The 22526-nt window shown below is 39.7% G+C and overlaps 2 protein-coding genes and 1 long non-coding RNA gene across 3 annotated transcripts; 1 reads left to right on the forward strand and 2 right to left on the reverse strand.

Annotated features, from left to right (window-relative positions):
- Positions 1-5219: 5219 nt before the first annotated feature.
- Positions 5220-10760, reverse strand: LOC100567574 (CMRF35-like molecule 1). Its single transcript, XM_016991360.2, has 4 exons — positions 9953-10760; positions 8841-9164; positions 6841-6913; positions 5220-5848 (listed from the first exon to the last, which is right to left on the reverse strand). Exons 1-4 carry the CDS (start codon positions 9993-9995, stop codon positions 5710-5712), a joined length of 579 nt encoding a protein of 192 aa, XP_016846849.1. The 5' UTR covers positions 9996-10760; the 3' UTR covers positions 5220-5709.
- A 996-nt stretch (positions 10761-11756) lies between these two features.
- Positions 11757-19850, forward strand: LOC103277836 (uncharacterized). Its single transcript, XR_505709.3, has 3 exons — positions 11757-11845; positions 14469-14602; positions 19640-19850. It is a non-coding gene; the product is annotated as an uncharacterized LOC103277836 (long non-coding RNA).
- Positions 12655-21893, reverse strand: LOC100567382 (CMRF35-like molecule 5). Its single transcript, XM_003217226.4, has 5 exons — positions 21712-21893; positions 19363-19698; positions 18454-18538; positions 16118-16289; positions 12655-13578 (listed from the first exon to the last, which is right to left on the reverse strand). The coding sequence occupies exons 1-4, from the start codon at positions 21749-21751 to the stop codon at positions 16130-16132; spliced, it is 621 nt and encodes a 206-aa protein (XP_003217274.2). The 5' UTR covers positions 21752-21893; the 3' UTR covers positions 12655-13578; positions 16118-16129.
- Positions 21894-22526: the final 633 nt, after the last annotated feature.

Here is a 22526-nt window from a genome sequence, read left to right on the forward strand (position 1 = left end):
TCAGAGTCGTACTTCAACACATTAAGACAATAACATTCCTGCCATTTTGAAGCATTGATGCTGTTGCTGTTTTCTTCACATTCAACTGTAAATCTGTCTGCATTTTGCAAAGCCTTTGCTATATAAAAGCGTTTACTATTTTCTGCCAGTAGAATGATGCTCTCTGCGTATCTTTAGCTTGGTGTAAATGTGCACCTTGCCAAATCTGAGCCAATTGTTCATAAGGCTGTGGAGTGCAGCTGTTCTGCGGGGGCAGTGTGCATCTCATCTCCTCCACGCTGCTACTGATTCTTGTTTCGATTTAGACTATCCCATCATATGGAGGGTGTTTTTGGCAAAAGACATCCAAAAGGAGTTTACTATGCCTCTTACTGTACCATACTAAGAAACCTTGACTATGGTGCCACTGCAGTTATTTCTGAGCGATCTTCTGCTGTTGTCACCCATCCACTATAGCTGCTGCCTGGTAGCTGTTTAGCAGGTTTAGCTGTTTAGCACATCTCACATGGGAGATCCTGTTTAGCAACACTGCTGCCATCAATTTAGCCTCACGGTAGCATGCAATCCCATCACTGTGAATAGACAGTGCCATTGCTGAGCAGCGTCTTCTAAGGGACTACCGTATATACTCGAAGATAAGCTTGACCCTACTTTTCCGCTTATAGAGCTAGTTTACTGATTTTCTTTGAAATATGGTAAATATTCCAAAATATTTAACCTACTGATGTCTCAATTAATGTAATTTTATTGGTATCTATTTTTATTTTGAAATTTACCAGTAGCTGCTGCATTTCCCACCCTCAGCTTATACTTGGGTCAATAAATTTTCCCAGTTTTTTGTGGTAAAATTAGGTGCCTCGGCTTATATTCAAGTCAGTTTATACTCGAGTATATACGGTAATCCTTCTCCTTGGGAGTTATTGAATCAATTGATCTTACTTTATAAAACAGGCAATCCCCAAGTTACAAACAAGATAGGTTCTACAGGTTTGTTCTTAAGTTGCATTTGTATGTAATAGGTATGTTTTTTAAGTGTAGGCGTTTGCTTTGCTGTCTGTGTCCCTGTTCAGGAGATGTCACCTCACATTCTGTGGCTTGTTGTGGAGACAAGGACTGGTGAGAAAGCTTCAGTGGAGGCACCTTTCCCCCATGATAGCTCTTCCAGGAGTAGATTTCCCTTCCAAGGCTTAGATTTCTCTCACTTCCTGTTGTTTGTAAATCGGATGTTTGTAATTCAGGGACTGCTTGTATACGTGAAATGATGAAGGGTTCAGGGTTCATACCTTTGTACATCAAGCCTTAACTGCATGGGGAAAGTGAACATTTAACATTTTAAAAGGATGAATACAATATCCTCAATAGAGTATTTAACTCTCCCCGCACATATTGGAAGGCAGCTTAAACAGGAAGGTCTTTGCCTGCCAGTGAAAGGACAGCAGGGAGGGGGCCAGCCTAGCCTCCCATGGAAGAGTGTTCAGAGGATGGGAGCAGCCACGGAGAGGGCTCACTCTCTCATGTCCTCCCAAAGAAGACTGTGATATTGGCAGGACCAAGAGATAACCTTTTCCTGAAGATATGTTTTGGCAGGTTAATGTGGGGGCCTGCTTTGTGTATTCCTTTTGCTACCCTTTGATGAAGGAACTATCTCAACCTGAATAATTGTAGGGCTAACTCTATGTGGAGGCTTATATTTAAACTTAAAGCTGTTGCTAAATACAACACATTGTTGTTAGCCATAGGCAACTGAAGATGCTATGGTGTAAATGCCATGATTATGGTGACTGTTGGTACACTGCGGACTCATGATCAAAAACAAACACTTGATGGGTGGCTTCCTTGGTTTTCCCATCAATTAAAGGGTGTCTAATACAGTAGAGTCACTTATTCAAGCTAAACTTGGATAAGCGAATATCTTGGATAATAAAGAGGGATTAAGGAAAAGCCTATTAAACTTCAAATTAGGTTATGATTTTACAAATTAAGCACCAAAACATCATGTTTTACAACAAATTTGACAGAGAAAGTAATTCAATATGCAGTAATGTTATGTTGTAATTACTGTATTTATGAATTTAGCACCAAAATATCATGATATATTGAAAACATTGACTACAAAAATGGCTTGGATAATCCAGAAGCTTGGATAAGCGAGGCTTGGATAAGTGAGACTCTACTGTATATGTGCCTTCAAGTTGCCTGTCTATGAATGGTGACCCCCATTAATTTCATAGGATTTTCTTAAGCAAGAAACACTCAAGAGTTTTTGTCAGTTTCTTCCTCTGAATACCGCACCTGATATTTGTTCATTGTCTCCCATCCAAGTGCTAGGAGCCCCCGTGGCGCAGTGGATTAAACCGTTGTGCTGGCAGGACTGATGACTTGAAGGTCAGGTTGCTGACTTGAAGGTTGCCAGTTCAAATCCAACCTGGGGAGAACTCAGATGAGCTCCCTTGGCCTCTCACAAGTGTTGCATGAGAAAACCAGCCCTGGGTCCTTGGGATGTCTAATTTACCTGGGCTAAGTCCCCAGTCACTGAAGTCTCCTTTTTTTCTCTTTTTTCTTCCTCCTTTCCCCTCCTTTCCTTCCTTTCTTCCTCCTTCTTTTCCTTACTTTCTCCTTTCCTCCCTCTTTTCCTTCCCTTCCCCTTTTTCTTTCTTCCTCATTTTTTTCCTTTCCTCCTTTTCTTCCACTCTGCCTGCCTTCCTTCCCCTTTTTCCTCTGGGAAGCCTGGCTTGTTAAAGGTACTTTGGAAAAATGTCACTCATGTATATAATTTGCCCTAAACGCTCCATTTTTTCCCTATGTGTTCCTATTTTGCCTATATGTTGTGTTAACCTAATGTTTTATGCTCCTGAGATCCCCATTCCTTCCCTTTGGGGGAAACCTTGTTCCTGAACCCAAAGATGTCTTGTCTCCCACACAATTGTATAGCCTGGGGAAAAGAAAGTAAGCTGGGGACTTCCTCATCAAGTTCCCAGTTTCATCTATATTGTTGGACTTTACCTGGACATTGCAACACAATACTTCTATTCAGGCGGGGGAAATCACCTCTCTCCACCCTTGGGGAAAAAGCAATTTTACCACCTGTGCCTTTGATGAACGGGGCCTCTCGCATCAGAAGGAAATCAGCATTTCTACAGCCAAAACCCATCCTCTGTCATTTTTGCATGATTGTATTAATATATTATGTTTTGTTTCTCTGGGGTCTGGAATCGCTAGGCCAGCCCTCTTAATGGGCCATGCTATGTTCATCTCATAAGACAGTAGCATTCCTGGGTAGGGTCAGAAAATGCCCTCAATCACTTTGTTATTTTTCCTGTTTAGTAAAAGGAATCCCATTTATCGACACTTAATCATCCCTTGTTCCCAGCCCATGCTGGCCAGTGAGCCAAGCCCCTTTCTGTGACTGGTCAGAATTAGAGGCTTGGCTGCAGCCTATGTATAAAAAAGGCTATGGAACTGTATTCTGTATGCTATCTACTTTGTGAATGTATCACTAGCTAGCATCTTCACTGCAGATAATAAAATCTTCCTTAGCTGAAAATCACCTTCTCTCCTTGCTTGCTGGCTAATTTCAATTGGGCCTAATCTGTATGCTCGCCATAGCAGGGACTAACTCAAAATGGGCAGCTCAGGCAAATCACTTGCCTGGGTTTCTGCCAACAGGCTTCTCCCTGGTCTCACTGCCAGGGATTGCCTCCTAAAATGGGGCCAACACAAGGATGGTAAAAACATCAAAACATCTGGGCGTCCCCTGGGCATAGTCCTTGCAGACAGCCAATTCTCTCACACCAGAAGTGAATTGCAGTTTCTCAAGTCACTCCTGAAACACACACACAAAATTAAAATTAAAATTCCAAGTGCTAATCAGACGTGAACCTGCCTAGCTTGTACAGAGGTTTTAACTAAACCAAATAAATACCTATTTTGTATTTTAAGAAAAAAAATTACAAAATGAAAAACTATTGGAAAAGTTGCAAAATGCTAGCACAAACAAAATGTTTTTATTTTTTATTCTTGCATGCTTGAATAATGGAAGCAAAGATTTATATCCTTGTGCCTATCTCCAGACCAGTCATATTTTCAAAGGCTTTTTCTTCCATGTCTGCTATAAGGTTGTATTATTCTTGCTTCCAGACCCCCCCTTTCTAAACAGAATCCATGGAGGGTACAATTTATGAGGGAACTCTTTCCACAATGCAGGGGAATTTCCCATCAGCTCTGCCATGCTTCATTAGGGAAATGGCTGAATCAGTCCAAAGAAAGTGAGGGAGGAGAAGATGGTCAGAGATTGACTTCTGGCCTCAGTAACCTGGATATGTATGGAGAAAACACTCAAAAACACAAGGGATAGGAGATGCTAAATTTTCCCAGGTTGGATCGCTTTAGTGACAGGGAGTAAGGGGTGTTCTTGTGGGTGGCTCTCTACCAAACAGTGATATTTATCTCCCAAAATCCTGCTTCATGACCCTGGGATGGTCATTTTTTAAAAATTATTGAAATAATTTGAAATACCAACATTTCAAAATATCTTTGTTTTTTCTGTACTGCTAGCTTCTTGGACTTCTGCAATGGAGAGTATTGAGAAGCCCAGTATTTCTAAAGTGTTTTCTCTTTAAACCTGTGCCTCTGTACTACTGCTGAACAGCAGGATGGGAGGTGGGGGAAAACAGATCTCCAGAGTTTTTTCTCCAAGTTTTTCTTCTTTCAAAAAATGGAGAGGAGTAAGGATTGCATTTGCTAGTGTGATAAATCTGAAAATGAATTATTTTGAGAGAAAAGGCAAGAAAGAACATGTGATAAGTAATGACAAATGGCACTATGTGCCTTGCAACTCTACAGAACTAAACACCATGGCAATATGATCCTCTCCCCCCCCCCCCCCATGGTATAGAGTCCACTGTCAAATTTAAGGGCCATTTGGTAGCCGTGTAACCTATGCTTCCTTCTACCTCCCTCACATTGGAAGAACAAAAATGAACTCTTTTTGTCCTAGTGAGTTAAATATTAGTTTGACCAAATAGAGACTAGACCCAGCATCTGCTTTTTTAATTGTCAGGGGAAGAACTAGAATTATCTTTCTTCCAGAGTATTCCTGACTACAGCATCTGGTATTTTTTTGTCATCTTCCAGCCAAGAACCAGTGCAGGTACTGTTTAGCTTCCAAGTTCAGACAGGATCTGGTCCTTTGGGTTATTTACACACCCATCAAGTTAACATTCAATTTATTATTCAGTTTATTATCGTAATAAAAATGGCAATCTCTCTTTCACACACATTACTGCACAATGATATCCCACTATCCCTGAATGTTTCCCATATATACCCTGATAAATGTACGCCCACCGCTGTTTCATTTGCCTGTTATCTCCATCTTGAGACCGAGTATAAACTGCACATTTCCAGGACACAAAATCTGGCCCAATATTGGGATTTTTTTTGTTTCTTTCTGCATACCTTGCTTTCTGTATTGCTAGCCTGATGAATAGTTCTGGGAAAACTTAACCCTTCCACTAGCTTTCGTGCCAGTCTCTGACTAATAAGACTATTATTAGTCAATTTCTCTTCCCCCTTCCTCTTTTTTTCTCCAGAATGAAAATGTGAGTAGAGGAGTGAAAGGGAATCCACTTTGTATGTTTAGTTCTTGTATCTACTTGTTTTGATGTGCTGTTCAAAATAAACTCTGCAGAGTTGGAGGTCTTGGGGCTCTTATGAAGGCGTCTCAGATACAACCTGAGCAGATGACTGCCTGTCCCTTCTATACATCCAGCCCATTGCAAAGGCCAGACAAAGGAGGATAGGCATTTTCAAGCCAATTGACACCATGAAAGACACATAAACCAGGTAACTGCAACAAAACAAAACAAAACACAACATTATTATTTTTACTGCAAAATAAAGCAATGTTTTATTATCAGTTTTCTAATAAGAAAATTGATCTGCATAGTATGTGTATAAAGAAGCATTTTCTACTGATCCCAATATCTGACCCATGGAATTAAAATATTACTGTGAATTTTCCTTCCCTTATCTGATGCCTTCACAATGCAAAGTATCTCTGATTATGGGCCAATGGAAGGTGCATATGCAGGGATAATCAGAAACTTTCTACTGGTTGCTGATTGGCTGCTAATCGTGATTTCTAGCATTGCAAAGAATAGTGAGAAATGATGACATTTTTGATGTAATGGAACTTCCGATCCATCATCTTTCATCATGATCTGTGCTTGCTAAGGTTGATGGGAGTTGCTATCCAAACTCATCTAAAGCGCCTCATGTTTTCAGTTGTGTTATTGTGAGATGAATAGTCTCCCTAGATCTCTTTCCGTTGCAACCCAGTGATCATCATCCTGGTGTGTAATGTGTGTCTTCAAGTAAGCTATTGACTTGTGGTGACTCCATGAAACTCATACGGTTTTTATAGGCAAAGAATACTCTGAGGTATCTTTGCCAGTTCCTCCCCCTGAAATGTATCCCACACCTATACTCATCCAATTAGTAACCAAGACTGACAATTTCTAGCTTCCAAGAGTACTGTAAATGGGATATGGTGAAAATCGAGCTCTTTATCTGTAGTACTTGTTATTACAGAATCTAAAATTTAGAACATTTATCTTATTGCTTCTACCTATAATTGTATGCTTTTATACCCTTTATCAATATCGAGTCATTTTTATTTTCATTTTGAAGTTTTGATTCTTTTTTCCAGCTCCTCTCCTTAGCTTTTGCACTTCTTTTGCTGTTATAATTATATAGATAAATCAGAAGGGAGCGAGTGGCTCACAACTGAACATCCTGTAATCGATGCTGATGAAAAAATGCAAAAACATCCTTACACACCTGATGGAACTAGAATCCAGGCTGGGAAAGGAGTCATGCTTGAACTCAGGGCTATTTGATTTTTCGGTGGTTACTGATGCAGAAAAGAAAAGGAAACAAAGTTGTGAAATCAGTATAGTCCACAGTAAGCCCCAGAAAGACAAAAACTCAACTTGGTAATTGTCCACTATTGTAATTTCTTCAATTGTAAGGTGCCATTGATTGTAAGATGCACCATAATTTCAATACAACCACCACCAACCTATGACTCTAAGAGATGTTTTTAAAGATGCTCATATAGGGAAACTGTGTGTCTTAAAATTATTTTAAGTACAGTAGAGTCTCAGTTATCCAACACTCGCTTATCCAACGTTCTGGTTTATCCAACGCATTTTTGTAGTCAATGTTTTCAATATATCGTGATATTTTGGTGCTAAATTCATAAATACAGTAATTACTACATAGCATTACTGCATATTGAACTACTTTTTCTGCCAAAGTTGTTATCTAACATGATGTTTCGGTGCTTCATTTGTAAAATCATAACCTAATTTGATGTTTAATAGGCTTTTCCTTAATGCCTCCTTATTATCCAACATATTCACTTATCCAACATTCTGCCGGCCCGTTTATGTTGGATAAGTGAGACTCTACTGTAATTATTTTAGTCCATGACCAGGAAAAGATTTTCTGACTCCTGCCTAATTTTGATTGTAAGCAGTTGACCTCTACATCTAGATATTTCTCCATTTCACATGAGAGAGGGAGTTTATAACTGTTTTATCTTCTTTTAATCCTCACTAATAAAAGATGTCAGGTATAAGGCTGACGGTTTCCCAAGTTTGTTTTATGGAGTGGAATGGGCCCCAAGCCTCCCCTGAACAAACCCCTTTAGCCTTCTTCCCCACTGGAGGTTGACAGTGGAACAGCAATGGTGATCTATCTTCCTGAATTTCCTTGCCTGAATTTCCTTGCCTGAATTTCCTTGTGGTGCCACTGCTAATAGGGAAAAGGTGCAGTGAGCTACAATGGGTTATAGGGCAAATACTGTTACAGTATTTCTGTCTTCCACACAGGCTTTGATACTGTTACTTTATCATCTAAAAAGAGCTCACACATTTTCAAGGAAACTTTGGAAATTGTGATATGATTTGACACTAACTTTTGAAGCCAATGCAAAAATTGCAGTGGGCTTCTTTGGAACTTTGGGAAAGGGCCATGGGTGTTGTCATACAAATTGCTTCCACAGAGAGAAGGCTCCCATTCGAAGGAGGGTTGGGTGTGACTGAGTTCTCTAATCTGAATTTTTGCATGTTAGCATAAATGCTTGCCAGGCAGGACCCTGAAAGCGGTGCATAGTCTACATTTGACTTCATGACCAGTCACAAAATACCCATTTCAGAGGAAATCAGAAAAACATAAAGAACTTGCCAAATGGGATAAAAACATAAAGAACTTACCAAATGAAAGCCGAAACTTATTGCTTTGAACCTGCATTTCTTTCTCTGATTTTCATTTTCCCCTCCAAACTATCTGTTTTCACACATGCACATGCACACCATGGAGGAGCTATCTGGATAAAGATTCTAAATTAACCTCCCAAAACTATGAAGTTTTTTACTCACAGAAGTATGATGACATCATACTTCAAAGGGATTACCCTTTACATGGGTGGAGTTTTATCTGAGTTGGGCACAACAGGATTTCTTTTATTTCCTTGGCAGGCCAGTTTCAAGTTGACAGAAGACAACCCCTTTTAAGCTTTGAACATGTTCTTCTTAAAGAATCTAGTTTAGCTACTCTTGGCATGTCTGTTGACAGTGACTACGCCATGATACCATCAGGTAAAAGGACATCATCCTGTCCTTCAGGGAGAAGAGGTTGGCCTGAACATATGTATAATGGCTTCCTGGGTTTATTTGAGAAATTGTGTTTCTGTCTTGCAGGCCATATTGCAAATGTAGATACCTAATTTAAAGAATTTTGAATCCACCTCACAGAGCAGTGACCATCTCACCTACCTGTCACATCAACAGGAGCTAATTGATTTGGGCCTCCATTCACATTCACCCCACAGTTGTAGGTTCCAGTATCCATGCTGGTTAGGTTATCCATTGTAACAGTGAACTGGAGTAATGCATGGTTGTCTCTAATGGAGATTCTCTCTACTTTCTCCAGTTTCTCTGACCCTGAAGTCTGAACAATGATGGGACAATCTCTGTTCATTCTTCTGCACCAATATTTCACATTTGCTTCATACTTTTGATCGTAGGTGCAGTTTACATATACTGAGGTACCCACAACTGCAAACACAGTTGTTGGGCCATTCAGATCACAGAAATACCCTGAAATATAAAAAGAAGCAGACTAATGTACACCACTTCATTCTGATGTAAACATTGCTACATGCAGGGATTCAGTTGGGTGGGTTGGATTGAAGTAATGTAAAGGTTTCAGCATTTGACTATGATGCTGGAGACCAGGGTTAAATTCCCCAGTTGGTCATGGAAACTCACTGGGTGACCCTGGGCAAGTCACACACTCTCGGCCCCAGGGCGCTTTTGGGTTGCTTCAAGTTAGAAAATATTTGAAGGCACCCAGCAGTGGTGAAGCACAGATATTGTTACAGATATTGCAGGAGTAGTAGCTGCTGCTAAGCCTATTTTGCAGGTTTGTTGTAAGGATGATTGAAATATGTGAGAAGCACTTCTAACACTTGGAAAGTGCTATAAATTAACTTTCATCATCTCCACTAGCAGAATAACAATGTTAAGATTTATCAGATACCATAGCATAATCCATCCTCACTTCAACACTAATATATAATTGCCAGAACCTGTAGTGTCACCCAAGAATATCTCATAGTGTCTACTAGGATATGTACTGAAGCTTTTAACTCTTATAAAATCAAACATTTCTAATACTTAACAATTGATTTCAATACCCAGTCTCACATCTGTTTCCCAACAATAACTTTAAAATCTTGAGACTTGTTAAACATTAACTTTGTGACATTTATTATGTTCAGAAGCTATTATTTTATTGTCATTTGCAGACTGAGCATATTTTAGCAGTTTAGGTTAACCAACAAACTATTTTCCGACAGAGATTATTGGCATTGAAACAAACCTACCAGGAAGGAGGAAGAGTGAACCCATCAAAGACAACAAAGCCATTATCTAAAACAAGCAGCTTCTCCCTTTCCACTCCTTTTTTTTCCTTTGAAGAAAGCTCACTTGGGGACAATCAGCAGCTATGCTTGGTGGCATCATCCGGCAGATGTTGTTGCTATGATGCTGATAAGCAAACACTTTTTTGCTGCTTCTTCTTTCTGAAGGTTCTTTCATCACTTCCTCTTGCTCTTTCTCATTGCTTTTAGACACTTCAAAGTTGTAAACAAATTGTAAATTATCTCAGGAGAAGGGAGATTGGTTTTAATTGCAGGGCAATTTCGGACAGAAGTTTTGTGACTGGCAATAATAGCTTAACAATGAGAAAGATGAGGATGCACACTAAAAAGTAGAACTTGACAAAATTATTTGGAGAGGAAACTATAGTTTCCAGAATTCCCCAAGCAGCATGTGGCCATTTTATTCCTTTTGCTCCTTGGAACAAAGATGTGAAAATTATGTAAGAGCAAATTATGGAAACAAGACCCTGCTATAGCTGGGTTTCTGTAAGTCTTTTGGACTGTATGGCCATGTTCCAGAAGCTGTATGGCCATGTTCCAGCCCGAAAGACTCTCAGCAACCCAGTGATTCCAGCCATGAAAGCCTTCGACAATATACTGTTATTGCTTCTTCTCCATAGGAAGGGGTAGGCTGACTCCAGATTGCTGCAAAGGTTTTGCAGCTATAATGTTCTGCACTCAAGAATAACCAAAATGTTTCTAAGTAGCAATGAATTAAAATGTACGTATTTACCATCTTTCATTGCGTAATAGTCACATCCCCATTTTTAATCCAAAAATCAGCATTTGCTGTTATCATATAAAATAGTCACATTGTTGATTCATTGCCCCAATGTTTTGTTGGCAGACAACGGTAAAAGCATGTAGTCAGCTGAGGAAGACTAATTCACCACAGTAAAATTTAGCTAATTCTTTTCCATATATATATATATATATATATATATATATATATATATATATATATATGGAATACCTCTGCTCTCCTGTCCACCCCCTTTCAGCAAAGGCACTTCATTCATTCACTCACTTACTTGCCTGCACTCCTGCCCACCTTTCAGGCATGGACCATCATGCAGCTGAGTGTGAGCAGGCATGAGAGTGAGTGAGTGAATCTCCACTTGGAGATGCTAATCTATATTCTTTAAAGAGTTTAAGAGTTTAAATAGAAAAAGTATTCTTTCATCCCTGTGACAAGTCGTGATTGATTCCAGTGAAGACACATGGGGTGGAGGGTAGAGTCAGGAATTGCTTTATTTCTCCTGCTGGCCAAGGAAGGATGTCAGGGGAATTCTCTCAGATCCGACATGACCCATCTTTACAGACATTGACATTTTATAGATATTTGAAAATAATAGATATTGCTGTGATTGGTACAAATTATGATTCACAGTCTTATTGGTTCAAAATGCATTCATTGCTTAAAATTTAGTTTGTGATTGGTGTACAGTGCAGTGGGAAATGTAATAAAGCCTTTTATTGGAAGAATTCTTGAGTCTGCCTTATGTATCTGCATCACTCCTTTCTGTCTATGGGAGCTCATTAGCATAGAAAGTGACTGTTTCAGGTGAAACAATGTTTGCTGATTAATATCAGGGTTGACTTGTGAATAAACAATAAATGACCTGAAGAGAAATCAAAGTTTCCCACTATTCAAGTCGCTAGAAGAAAAGATGGTATTGGCACAATAGGACGTGATGGGCTCCGGTATTTTTGTTTTTCCTACTTCCTCTCCTTGAAATGGGGAACAGAAAATGCAATAGGACAAGCCCTGAGTCAACAACACACCATAAGGCTTCTAAACAACTGAAAATTGATGAACTCTTCGGGGAGAGAACTGTGAGTATACTTGACTTAAATGCACTGTACAGTAGAGTTTCGGTTAAATGACTTCCGGTTATCCGACCTACCGTATTATCCGATGTGCCAGGCCCTTTGGAGGTGCCCCGTGCATGTTGCTAGGCAGCAACGCTCATGGGGCTCCCCTAAACCGAGTGCTCACCGTAGGGATGAGGCTTGTCCCTCCAGCGAGCACTCGCCCCTTTGGAGGTGCCCCGTGTGCATTGCTAGGAAAGGGGAAGCTGTCAGTGCTACTCAGCTGGGGATTATTTTCTGGCTGTTGAAGCCAAGTGTGGTAATTATAAATAATTCTTGAATCCCAAAAGCACAAAATTGTTAACTTTATATCTCCACACATTTGCAACAGGAAGGTGTTGATATTTCCTGTTTCTTTTTTATTATTATTATTTTAGCATCAATACTATAATCCTATCATATACCCATATACTGATGTGAACCATGCTAGGTTTTCTGCCTGCTTGGTTATTCCCCATTAAATGATAGATGGAGGCAGCTAAGATACTTGTGAGCATCACACCATGCCACATTTCACAAATGAAAACTGGAACTCATGTGGCCCAGCAACATCAGAGTGTGGTGAGGAAAGCAAAAGCTATTGAGAAACTGACAGATACTGAATCAATTTGTTTTTGCCTGAGCCTACTGGAAAGGGCAAACTTCTAGCCTTCCCTCTCCTCATCTCTTGCTGAATTAACTGACTGCAAACTACTTATGCATGTTCAGAGGAAGGCAAAAACAAACTTATTTTAAACAGATAAGAAAGCCTTTAACCACCCTGAGTCACCATGGGGAGGTATAAATAAAGTTTTATTATTATTATTAAGATTGCCACAGGCCAGAAACAACTTGAAGGCATACAGGAACAAATATTCACACAGAAAAGCATTCCTCTTTCATGAATTTCATTAGTATTATAATTTAAACTCTTCTAAACATAGGTGTGTCATTGCCCAGCTTTGTTTAAGTCAGGGGCTCCCAACCTTTTTTTTTTTTTTTTTACCAGGGGCCACTTTGACCAGGGACCACTCTCCAACATTAGTACCAAAAGGATTACTAATCACTTTTTGATCAACTTTAGATTTGGTTTAGTTAATTGGGGTGCTGATTCAGAAAATTGCATTGGATAGACCACATCAGCTCTAGTTTCTGATACAGAACATATGCCATCCAGTAGTTGCCATCTGCTCACCCACAGAAAACCATATTTAATAATCTAGAGCTAATGTGGTCTAGCCAATGCAATGTTTTGAATCAGCATCCCAAATAATCCAAGGAACAGGCCTACAAACAAAAACACCAAGGTGCCTCCACTTCCAGACGCCACATAGAACGGCTCCGCTAAGGGGGAGGGAGGAGGAGAAGCAGCAGTCTGAGGGCTAGTTGTTGTCAGCCTCTCTGCTCCCGACACCCCCTTGCCTTGGTACCATAAGAGGGTTTCGCGAGACCAGTCGCTCTCGTTACAATTGTGTAGTAACGGTGAGGCTGCAGACCATATTTTAATTTTTGGGGACCACTGGTAGTCCACAGATCACAGGCTGGGAACCACTGAAGCTTGGCTTTCTTCCCAAATGAACTCAGTTTGATCACATTTGTTATAGCGGTAAGTGAAAGCTTTTATCCAGTGGCCAATGAGTGGTACAGTTGTGTCCATCTGCAGTTAACCAACTTCTATGAGTGGAAGTGGAAGGTAGTGTTCATGCCATTGTTCACTCCTAGGCAAAAACAAGATAGTACATTAAATGAAAAAGAAAGAAAATGATTACCAAGAATATACTCATTATTAAAAAGGTAACATGTGAATTGAGCATTTAGCTAGATCCTTCTTAATTGTCTTGGAATGTGTGTTGTACTTATTCTAAGAATAATCTTTGTAGAAAAAGAAAGTTTGACAAGAGATCCTACATAAGGGGTTCGCCACTCTTATCGTGCTATTCATTCTATTATTATTCAAATAAACAATCTAGCTATAGTTAATGATATCAGAGATACCTTGTCGGTGTCTTGCTTGCAAAACATCCAGGCTCTTTCACACATTTTGACAAACAATGTGAATCTTTTTATATAGAATCACTAGCTGTGCCCGGCCACGCGTTGCTGTGGCGTTGTCTGGTGGTGTTGGTGAGAAATGGTTGAGGTAGTGGTGGTATTGAATGTCTGTTGTATGGCTGTCTTTATGTTTAGTATGCATTTGGTTGTTTGTGTACTGTGAAAGTGGTGAGGATAGAGGGGGTTTATGTCCCTGTGTAGTATTGTATAGTATTTATACGTTGTCCATGTGTTGTGAATGCTTGGATTGTGTCCTGCTGCATAGTAGAAAGGGTTGGGCTGGATGGCCCTTAGGAGTCTCTCCAAACTCTTGTGCCTGTCCCCTGGGCTGAGTAGTCTGCTAGGAGACCAACTGGGCGGAACTTAGCCTTGTAACTGGCAGCAATTGGATAAAAACAATTATTCCCTCTAATTAGGACTTTATTTTTCTTTTCTTTTTGTTGTATCAACCTAGAGCCGTGGATGATGGGTTGTATTGTCCAATTTCGAGGTTGGGGGGCCTGTAGTTTTGTTGTTTTGACTCCCGCCCTGATGCCTCACCCTTTTATATATATAGATAACAGAGGAGGAAATGTTGGCCTGACCAATGTTGTTGAACTCCAATCAAACCTCACGGAAGATGAAGGTAGCTGTAGTCCAAAAACATCTGGAGGGCCACAAGTTTTCCACCCTGTCCGACGCATACAAAAGGTTGGCAAGTATATATTGCCAAGGTTATACTACTGATACAAATACTAAAGATTTTGAATGGGCCAGATCTGTCAGTCCTGTCTTGCATGATTGGTATGGGTATGAGCTAGCTTGAGTCAGGATAATAGTTCAAGAACTGATGCAATGTTAGGATCCCTAACTGTGCCAAGCCAAGCTGTATGCTGAACTGCATAAACTATCTGTTGCAGACAAACAGATCAGAATACTATGGATCTGGGAAGGAAAATAATTTTCCCTATTAGGGGATCACCTTCCTTATAAAATCTCCCTCCCTAAAGAATTAATGCTCTAATGTTCATAGTCAGGATGCATTGCTTTGCACATTGCAGTCTGTTTAACCACTTGGGGAATTTCTAGGTTATATTTGCCAAGGACTTTTTCCTCCAGCTTAGCTTTAGGTAAAAAAGGGGGAAAGTGCTTTTAGATTTGTTGCTCAGAAATGCAAAATAGATGTTCACAATGTATTTAAAAAACAATAGGTTTGCAACTGTGCAATTCTTCATATAGGGAAAGTTACTAGGAAATTCCTCCTTTGAAACAAAATAAATAAAAAATATCAAAATATTTCAAAAAATGAATTTATCAAGGGGGAGGGGTGAGGAAAACAACCTGATGAAATTTAAACCAAAACCAACAAAGTCACTATTTGAAGAGTCTTGGATTTCAGAGCATGCAGAGATTTTCTTGAAGAGGATAATCTGAGAGACAGCATATCAACCTTCAAACTGATGATAACAGAAAGATAACCCTTCCCCACAAGAATGATCAAACACCTGCTATTGTAGGTAAAAAAAAATTGCCCTTATACAGAGATGGGCTATTTTCTTTTATAGTAATGTGATTATCTTTGATTCCTAGTGTAAGTAGCCTGGCTAGCAAATTGGAAAACCTTGTACAGGTTGAGAATCCCTTTTTCGAAATGCTTGGGGCCAGAAGTACTTTGTATTTCAGATTCCCCCCCTCCCCCGAATTTTGGTATACTTGTATTTGCATTTACATTCATAATGGGACCCAAGTCTATATGCAAAATGCAGAGCCTAAAGGTAATTGTATAGAATAGTTTTAAAAGTTTTGTCAATGAAACAATATTTATTTAAATTGAACCATTAGAAAACAAAGGGGTTGCAATGTCAGCTACTCTTGTGGACAATTTTGATCTCAGAAATCTGTATAAAGGATGGTCAATTTGTAGAGGCTGAATGCATCTTCTTTGGAGTCTTAAATATATGTCACAAAAGAGCTGACTGTTTAGAACAATTTTTTAAAGGCTTACGTTTGAGATGTGTTGAAAGACGAAACACAGGTACCTAATTTTATGCCATCTTATCACATGTTCTTTTGAGATACCATAGAGATATATGAGAATAAATGGGCTTTTCACATATGGCCTACAGTGTCTATTAATGCCTGGTTGGCCTCCCAGCAGCTATTGTCCTGTATCGTATGGGGAGGTCTGAGAGTAAAGGAAATGAGTGAAAAGAAGTTGCTAGTTACCTTTTGATGTGACTACTTGAAGTTGCTCTTCTCATTTTGCTGTGTCTTGGTTCTGGGGCATCTTCCTTTTTTGTACCATATGTTTACCCAAACTACAGCAGCAATCATGATCAGACAAATGGGAATTTTCAAGATGACAGTGAACAGGAAATCAGTATTGCTGGACTGGATACTAAGAAAGTACATGTTTCATTAGTTTGTTTGCTGAACTTCATAATGGCAAGCACATCATGCATACAGAAATGTACCTTACACTTATTTAACTATCTTTGGGACTCTTACCCTAGTGATATAAAAACAGGTTAGAATAGGATGAGCAAGTACATGAATGACTGAATATGTACTACTATTTTGGGATGAGGATGGCAGAGGGGTTAAGAGTAGCAGAACACTCTTAAACCCAGACTTTTCTATCTGTGCTAGACAAGAGCACCCATCATCTCCAGCCAACACAAGCAATGAGCTACAATTCCCATGCTGACTATTGTAGCTCAGAATAACTGAAGAGTGCCCATGTGGAGAAAGCAGAAGTAGACTACAAGCACAAACACAAGCCACTAGTTGGCATTAGACTTATAGAATAATAGAATTGGAAGAGACCACATGGGCCATCTAGTCCAACCCCCTGCCATTAAGGAAAAGCACAATCAAAGCACCCCCTACAGATGGCCATCTTGTCTCTGTTTAAGAGCCCCCAAAGAAGGAGCCTTCACCACACAGAGAGTTCCACTGTTGAACAGCTCTGACAGTCAGGAAGTTCTTCCTAAAGTTCAGGTAGAATCTCTTTTCCTGTCATTTGAATGCATTACTCCAAGTCCTAGACTCCAGGGCATCAGAAACAAGCACGTTCACTCTTCTTTATGACATCATTTTAAATATTTAAACATAGTTATCATGTCTCCTCTCAACTTCTTCTGCAAGCTAAACATACCCAGCTCTTTAAGGCACTCCTCATAGGGCATAGTCTCCAGGCCTTTGATCATTTTAGTTGCTGTCCTCTGGACAACTTCCAGCTTGTCAATATCTTTCTTGAATTGTGGTGCCCAGAATTGGACACAGTATTCCAGGATAGAGCAGAATAGAGAGGCACAATGACTTCCCTCGATCTAGACACTATATCCCTTTTGATGCAGCCCAAAATTCAATTGGCTTTTTAAATCTTCTGCATCACATGTTGACTCATGTTCAACTTGTTGTCCACTAAGGATTTCATCACACGTGCGACAGCAGCAACAGAAACCACTGACGTTCACTCTCCTTAATGGAGGTGACCATTAGATTTCAGTAAATGTAGTAATCTGGATTTTATATAGTAGTGTAGAAGCTGCCTAAGTGATTTCCAAAATCTTTCCTGGTATAGATGTTAGGCTGAATTGATTGTTTGGGTCCTCTTTTTCCCCCTTCTTGAAGATAGCAACAAAATTTGCCCTCCTCCAATCTGCTGGGACATCTCCTGTTCTCAAGGAATATTCAAAGTTTATTGCCAGTGGTTCTGAAATTACTTCGCCTCGGTGGCGAAGTGTGTTAAAGCGCTGAGCTGCTGAACTTGCAGAGCGAAAGGTCACAGGTTCAAATCCCGGGGAGCGGAGTGAGTGCCTGCTGTTAGCTGCAGCTTCTTCCAACCTAGCAGTTCGAAAACATGCCAATGTGAGTAGATCAATAGGTACCGCTCCGGCGGGAAGGTAACGGCACTCCATGCAGTCATGCCAGCCACATGACCTTGGAGGTGTCTACGGACAACGCTGGCTCTTCGGCTTAGAAATGGAGATGAGCACCAACACCCAGAGTCAGACATGACTGGACTTAACATCAGGGGAAACCCTTTACCTTTACCTTTTAATTCCTCCAGTACTTCTGAATGTAGTTAATCTGGCCCTGGAGACTTGAATTCATTTAGATAGCTACATGTTCCTTGACTACTTCTTTACCTATTTGGGTTGCATTTCCCCTATTCCCTTGTTCACTCCATGTTGCTCAGGTTGAACACCAATTTCCTTTTGGGATAAGACTGAGGCAAAGAAGGTGTTGAGTAATTTTGCTTTTCCCTATTCCCTGTTAGCATTTAACCATGCTCTCCATGCAGAGGCCCGATCGTTTCATTATTATTCCTTTTTCTACTGACATAACAAAAGAACCTGGTTTCTTTAGACTTCTCCTATTTTCACTCCTTGTTGGCATTGTTTACATTGTGCCTTGCTTTTAAAACACTCCTGTACATCATTAACTATCTTTATATTCTTAATTATGGGATCACATTATGTTTACCATCCAATCCTATTCAAAGGCTACTTTTGAAATCATTCTGGGAACATAAGGGGTGCAGGTAGAGATTGTACCTTTCAGGAGCTATAGTAGATCCACTTGAGTGATTTGTTTCTTGTTCTCTGTTTCTAACAAGGACTGAAAAAGGGGACAAAGAAGCTGTAGAGAAGAAATTGTACTGTCAAATCTTGATCTAGGAATTATGAAGTGCATTCACATTTCCTTATTGATTGAATTTTTAAAATATTTCAGAGTGGGCCCAAATTGTCCTCAAGATGATGGTAATAAGTCAACTACAAAAATATCAGGAAATAAAAGTAAAGACTATTTCATAAGTGAGAAACCCATGCTGTGTGGCCTTTAATATTATGATGCCAAACTGTTCCCAAGGGTTCCCCACTCATTCTGCTGAATTTGCAATAACACTGATAAAAGCTTCTTAAAGATAGCATGCCTGTACTCAGCAGCTCCCATTTTTCCTGTCTTTTCTAAGATGGCACTTCCATACTTCTTTTGATTTACTTTGTTTCTATTAGGCACACAGCTGGCCAAAATGTTATATTGACCCTTAGATGTCCACCTCCCCTTCAAATGCAGAGACATCACCAAGGTTATCACGGCATGCTTTTGAATTGTCTGTCAACTCATGGCGACCCCATACATTTCTTAAGTTTTTTTTGTCATTGTTTTTTTTATAGAAATATAGCCTATGGCACTGGTATTCTTCAGAAGTTATCCTTCCACATACAAAAGAGGACCAACTGTACGTTTTCAAGATCGGATCGGATCTGGTACCTTAAGAATATTTATACCCTGTACCTTTAAATCCATCTACAACTAGAAACATTTCTTCATTTAAAATTAGAATTTGGAAGTCTGAACATAACCAATACCCAAATACAGCACAGACCTGTTTCTAGCTTGAAGAAACACAACGCACAGGCTTCCTATGGAAGTGATTGGCTTTTCTCTCTACAGTTTACCTGTAGTAATGATAATCTCCACCTGGTGCGAGATGTCGTAGTTCCACCTCTCAACCCCACAAAGATATGTCCCAGCATCTACTTCAGTGACATTCTCTATTGTCACCCTGAATTCGTGAAAGATATGGTTATCTTTTATGGATGTCTTGTTCACCTTAACTTCTGCCTCTGACCCCGTTGTTTGGACAAGGTGGCTGTGACAACAGAATCGATGACTTTGCTCTCTGCACCAGAACTTCACATATTCTTTATCCTCTTTTGTGTATTTACATTGCAGAGATATTGAGCTACCGTGAGGTGCAGAGACTCTTTGGGGACCCTCCAATGCCCAGCAAACTGTGGAAAATAAAAAAATGGAAAATCAAAAGAAATGGAAAAGAATTTTCACATCAAGCAAAATTGAGAGGCTGTGTGACGCATTTAGGACTACCCCTCAAAACTCTGTAAGGCAGTAAGGCAGAATGAAATAAAGTGCATACTTCCTTTTTTCTGTAAAGTCTTTGTCATCCCACAAACAGGCCAGCAACACCAAGGTCCCCTTCTCATTTTATGTATATGTATCTTTTATTAGGGTTGTATATGTTCAACTATAGCAAAATGTGCATATTATTTCTGCCAAGGTCAGACACCTTCCACTGATCCCAGAGAGGAATTCCCTGAACTCTTAAGGGTGGGTTAATCCTCAAACAAAAACTTATTGTGTAGGTCTTACATGGACACTGAATTAACATCCAAAGCTTGGTTATTAAAAACAGCAGCTAGTACCATATTTACATCTGCTTTTTAGGATTTCCCATATATTTTTTCTGTATACTCTATCTATTCCATAGATTTATAGAATGTACAAACTATACTTTTATTCTACCTTATTCTTAAATGCACTAAGTATATGAAACTAACTGAACTGCCTGACTTAAGGCAGGGCTATCAGTCAGGAATGTCTCAGTCTCAGGCAAAAGTTTAACAAAAGCCTATCATTCCATAGATAGAGTTTCTTAAGAGCTCAACTATAATAACAACCTCAACAGACATCCTGGAGCCTCTGGTGGCCTAGGGGATAAAAGCCTTGTGACTTGAATGTTGGGTTGCTGACCTGAAGGCTGACAGGTTCGAATCCCACCCGGGGAGAGCGCAGATGAGCTCCCTCTATCAGCACCAGCTCCATGCGGGGACATGAGAGAAGCCTCCCACAAGGATGGTAAAACATCAAAACATCTGGGCGTCCCCTGGGCAACGTCCCTGCAGACGGCCAATTCTCTCACTCCAGAAGCAACTCCGGTTGCTCCTGACATGAAAAAAAACAACAACAACAAAAACAGACATCCTGAGACCCTCCCTTTGTTTGCCTAACCCAAACCGGATTACAGAGATCAGCTCCATTGTTCTAAGGAACCTGGGTTTCATAATCCCATCATCCCTACCCTGGACCCCTGCTGGCCTGGAATGCCAGCACTTCCAGAAAACTCTTCCTTCTTGGCGAGTATCCCTTATGCTTGTACTTTTGGGCAGGAGCCCATATGCATCCATTCTTGGCCAGTATGCATTAAAAGCCTCTGTCTTTTGCCTTCATGTCTGGCTAGTCTTTATTCTGGAACTCTGAATATTAATTTTGGTTAGCATAATACTTGCCAGGCTATTCCTTCATATAATTATAGTCTAAATTCCATATCACAGTGAATCAATTGGAAGAAAAAATAATGGTTGGAACAGCCTTTCCCAATCTGGTGCTATCCAAATGTTTCATTGTTCATGCAGGCTGAGGATGACAGCATATGGGGAACAAATCAGCTAGCTCTTGCATCTGCATAACTGAATGAGGAAAAAATACATATACATAATTGGCATAACTTGTCCATGTTTATATTACAAGATGATGTAAACTGGGAGAAAATCCAGGGGAATATTTGTTTTAACTGTTCTGATTATCCTTTCCCAGGCATTCTGTGATACGATAACAGTCCATCCAAATTAAATTAAGATATTACAATCAGACAACATTAAAACCAAGCAGTAAATCTGAAACAATAGATATTGAACAAATGCATATCAACTGCCTGAAAATCATCAATACAATATCTCTTGGGAGGGAATTTCTCAAATAGGGCAGCATGAACTGAGAAGGTCCAGTTTTTTACTTTTGCGATCCACCTACAACACAGTTCTCATTCTTTCAGATTTCTGCTCATGATTTGCTTTCAAGATATTAGTCAGAGGAAAGTCAAAAGTAAAAAAGAAATGTGCATGTTGAGCTCAAAGACACTTGCCAACATGCCTCTCACCATCCCTTTCTCAAACTGATGTCAATTATTACAAAGTATAATCCACCTCCGAGCTACAGTTTTAACTCACCTTGGGAAAGAGTCCAAATTAAACCACATAATACTTTCATTCTCCTTGTTCCGTTGAATTACTTCCCTGAGAAATTTGGTTTTTCTGAGTTATTTCCAGAAGCCTGTTTTGTATTGTTTGCATCTCAGGGCCAAATCCTGCCACTTCTGTCACTGCTTGTGTTTTTCTACAGGGGAAGGAGAAGTTGGGTGTTATTCACTTGGTGAAATCACATAATTATTCATCTACAAGGGGCAGAAGTAAATGATAGATAGCAGAAACCTCTATTTCATAGCCAGGTTTATTTACTTTGAAGAAATATGGGAAATTTCTGAAATGTGAGCAAATGTGAAACTAGATCTCTTCCTCCTTCCCCATCTGCAAAATAGTTATGTTCTCAGAATGACCTTTACTGTGTTGGAATCATTTAATAAAACTTGATGCTGGTATGGATATGCTGAGATTATCTAATTACATGTATAAGATACAGTATATATATACTATGAGAAGAATATATAGATTTTTATAATTGTGGATGTAGTGTGTTAGTTGCCAATTAATCTAAATTTGCAATATTGCTTAATGTATCTAGATAGATACATTGATAGATTTGACACTGATAGCTGAAATTTAATTAGGCATAATTTCAGATCTGAGATTTTCAATGTATTTACAGTCTTCGCTGTATTTGTTGACAGTGATGGTTTACAATTTCTTATGTTCCTTATGATTAAGGATCTCTGGTTTTAATGTAAGGTAAAGGTGAAGGTTTCCCCTGACGTTAAGTCCAGTCATGTCTGACTCTGGGGGTTGGTGCTCATCTCCATTTCTAAGCC

Source organism: Anolis carolinensis, chromosome 2 (assembly GCF_035594765.1).
Source record: "Anolis carolinensis isolate JA03-04 chromosome 2, rAnoCar3.1.pri, whole genome shotgun sequence".
Classification (NCBI taxonomy): domain Eukaryota; kingdom Metazoa; phylum Chordata; class Lepidosauria; order Squamata; family Dactyloidae; genus Anolis; species Anolis carolinensis.

Coding starts and splice junctions, on each gene's coding strand:
- LOC100567382 (XM_003217226.4), bottom strand. CDS start 21,751: ATGAAAGTATTATGTGGTTTAATTTGGACTCTTTCCCAAG. Junction 19,699..21,711: donor AATTTGGACTCTTTCCCAAG/GTGAGTTAAAAC, acceptor TATTTTCCACAG/TTTGCTGGGCATTGGAGGGT. Junction 16,290..18,453: donor TCTACTATAGCTCCTGAAAG/GTACAATCTCTA, acceptor GTACTTTCTTAG/TATCCAGTCCAGCAATACTG.
- LOC100567574 (XM_016991360.2), bottom strand. CDS start 9,995: ATGGCTTTGTTGTCTTTGATGGGTTCACTCTTCCTCCTTCCTG. Junction 6,914..8,840: donor AGCTCCTGTTGATGTGACAG/GTAGGTGAGATG, acceptor TTTCTGCATCAG/TAACCACCGAAAAATCAAAT. Junction 5,849..6,840: donor CTGGATTCTAGTTCCATCAG/GTGTGTAAGGAT, acceptor GTTTTGTTGCAG/TTACCTGGTTTATGTGTCTT.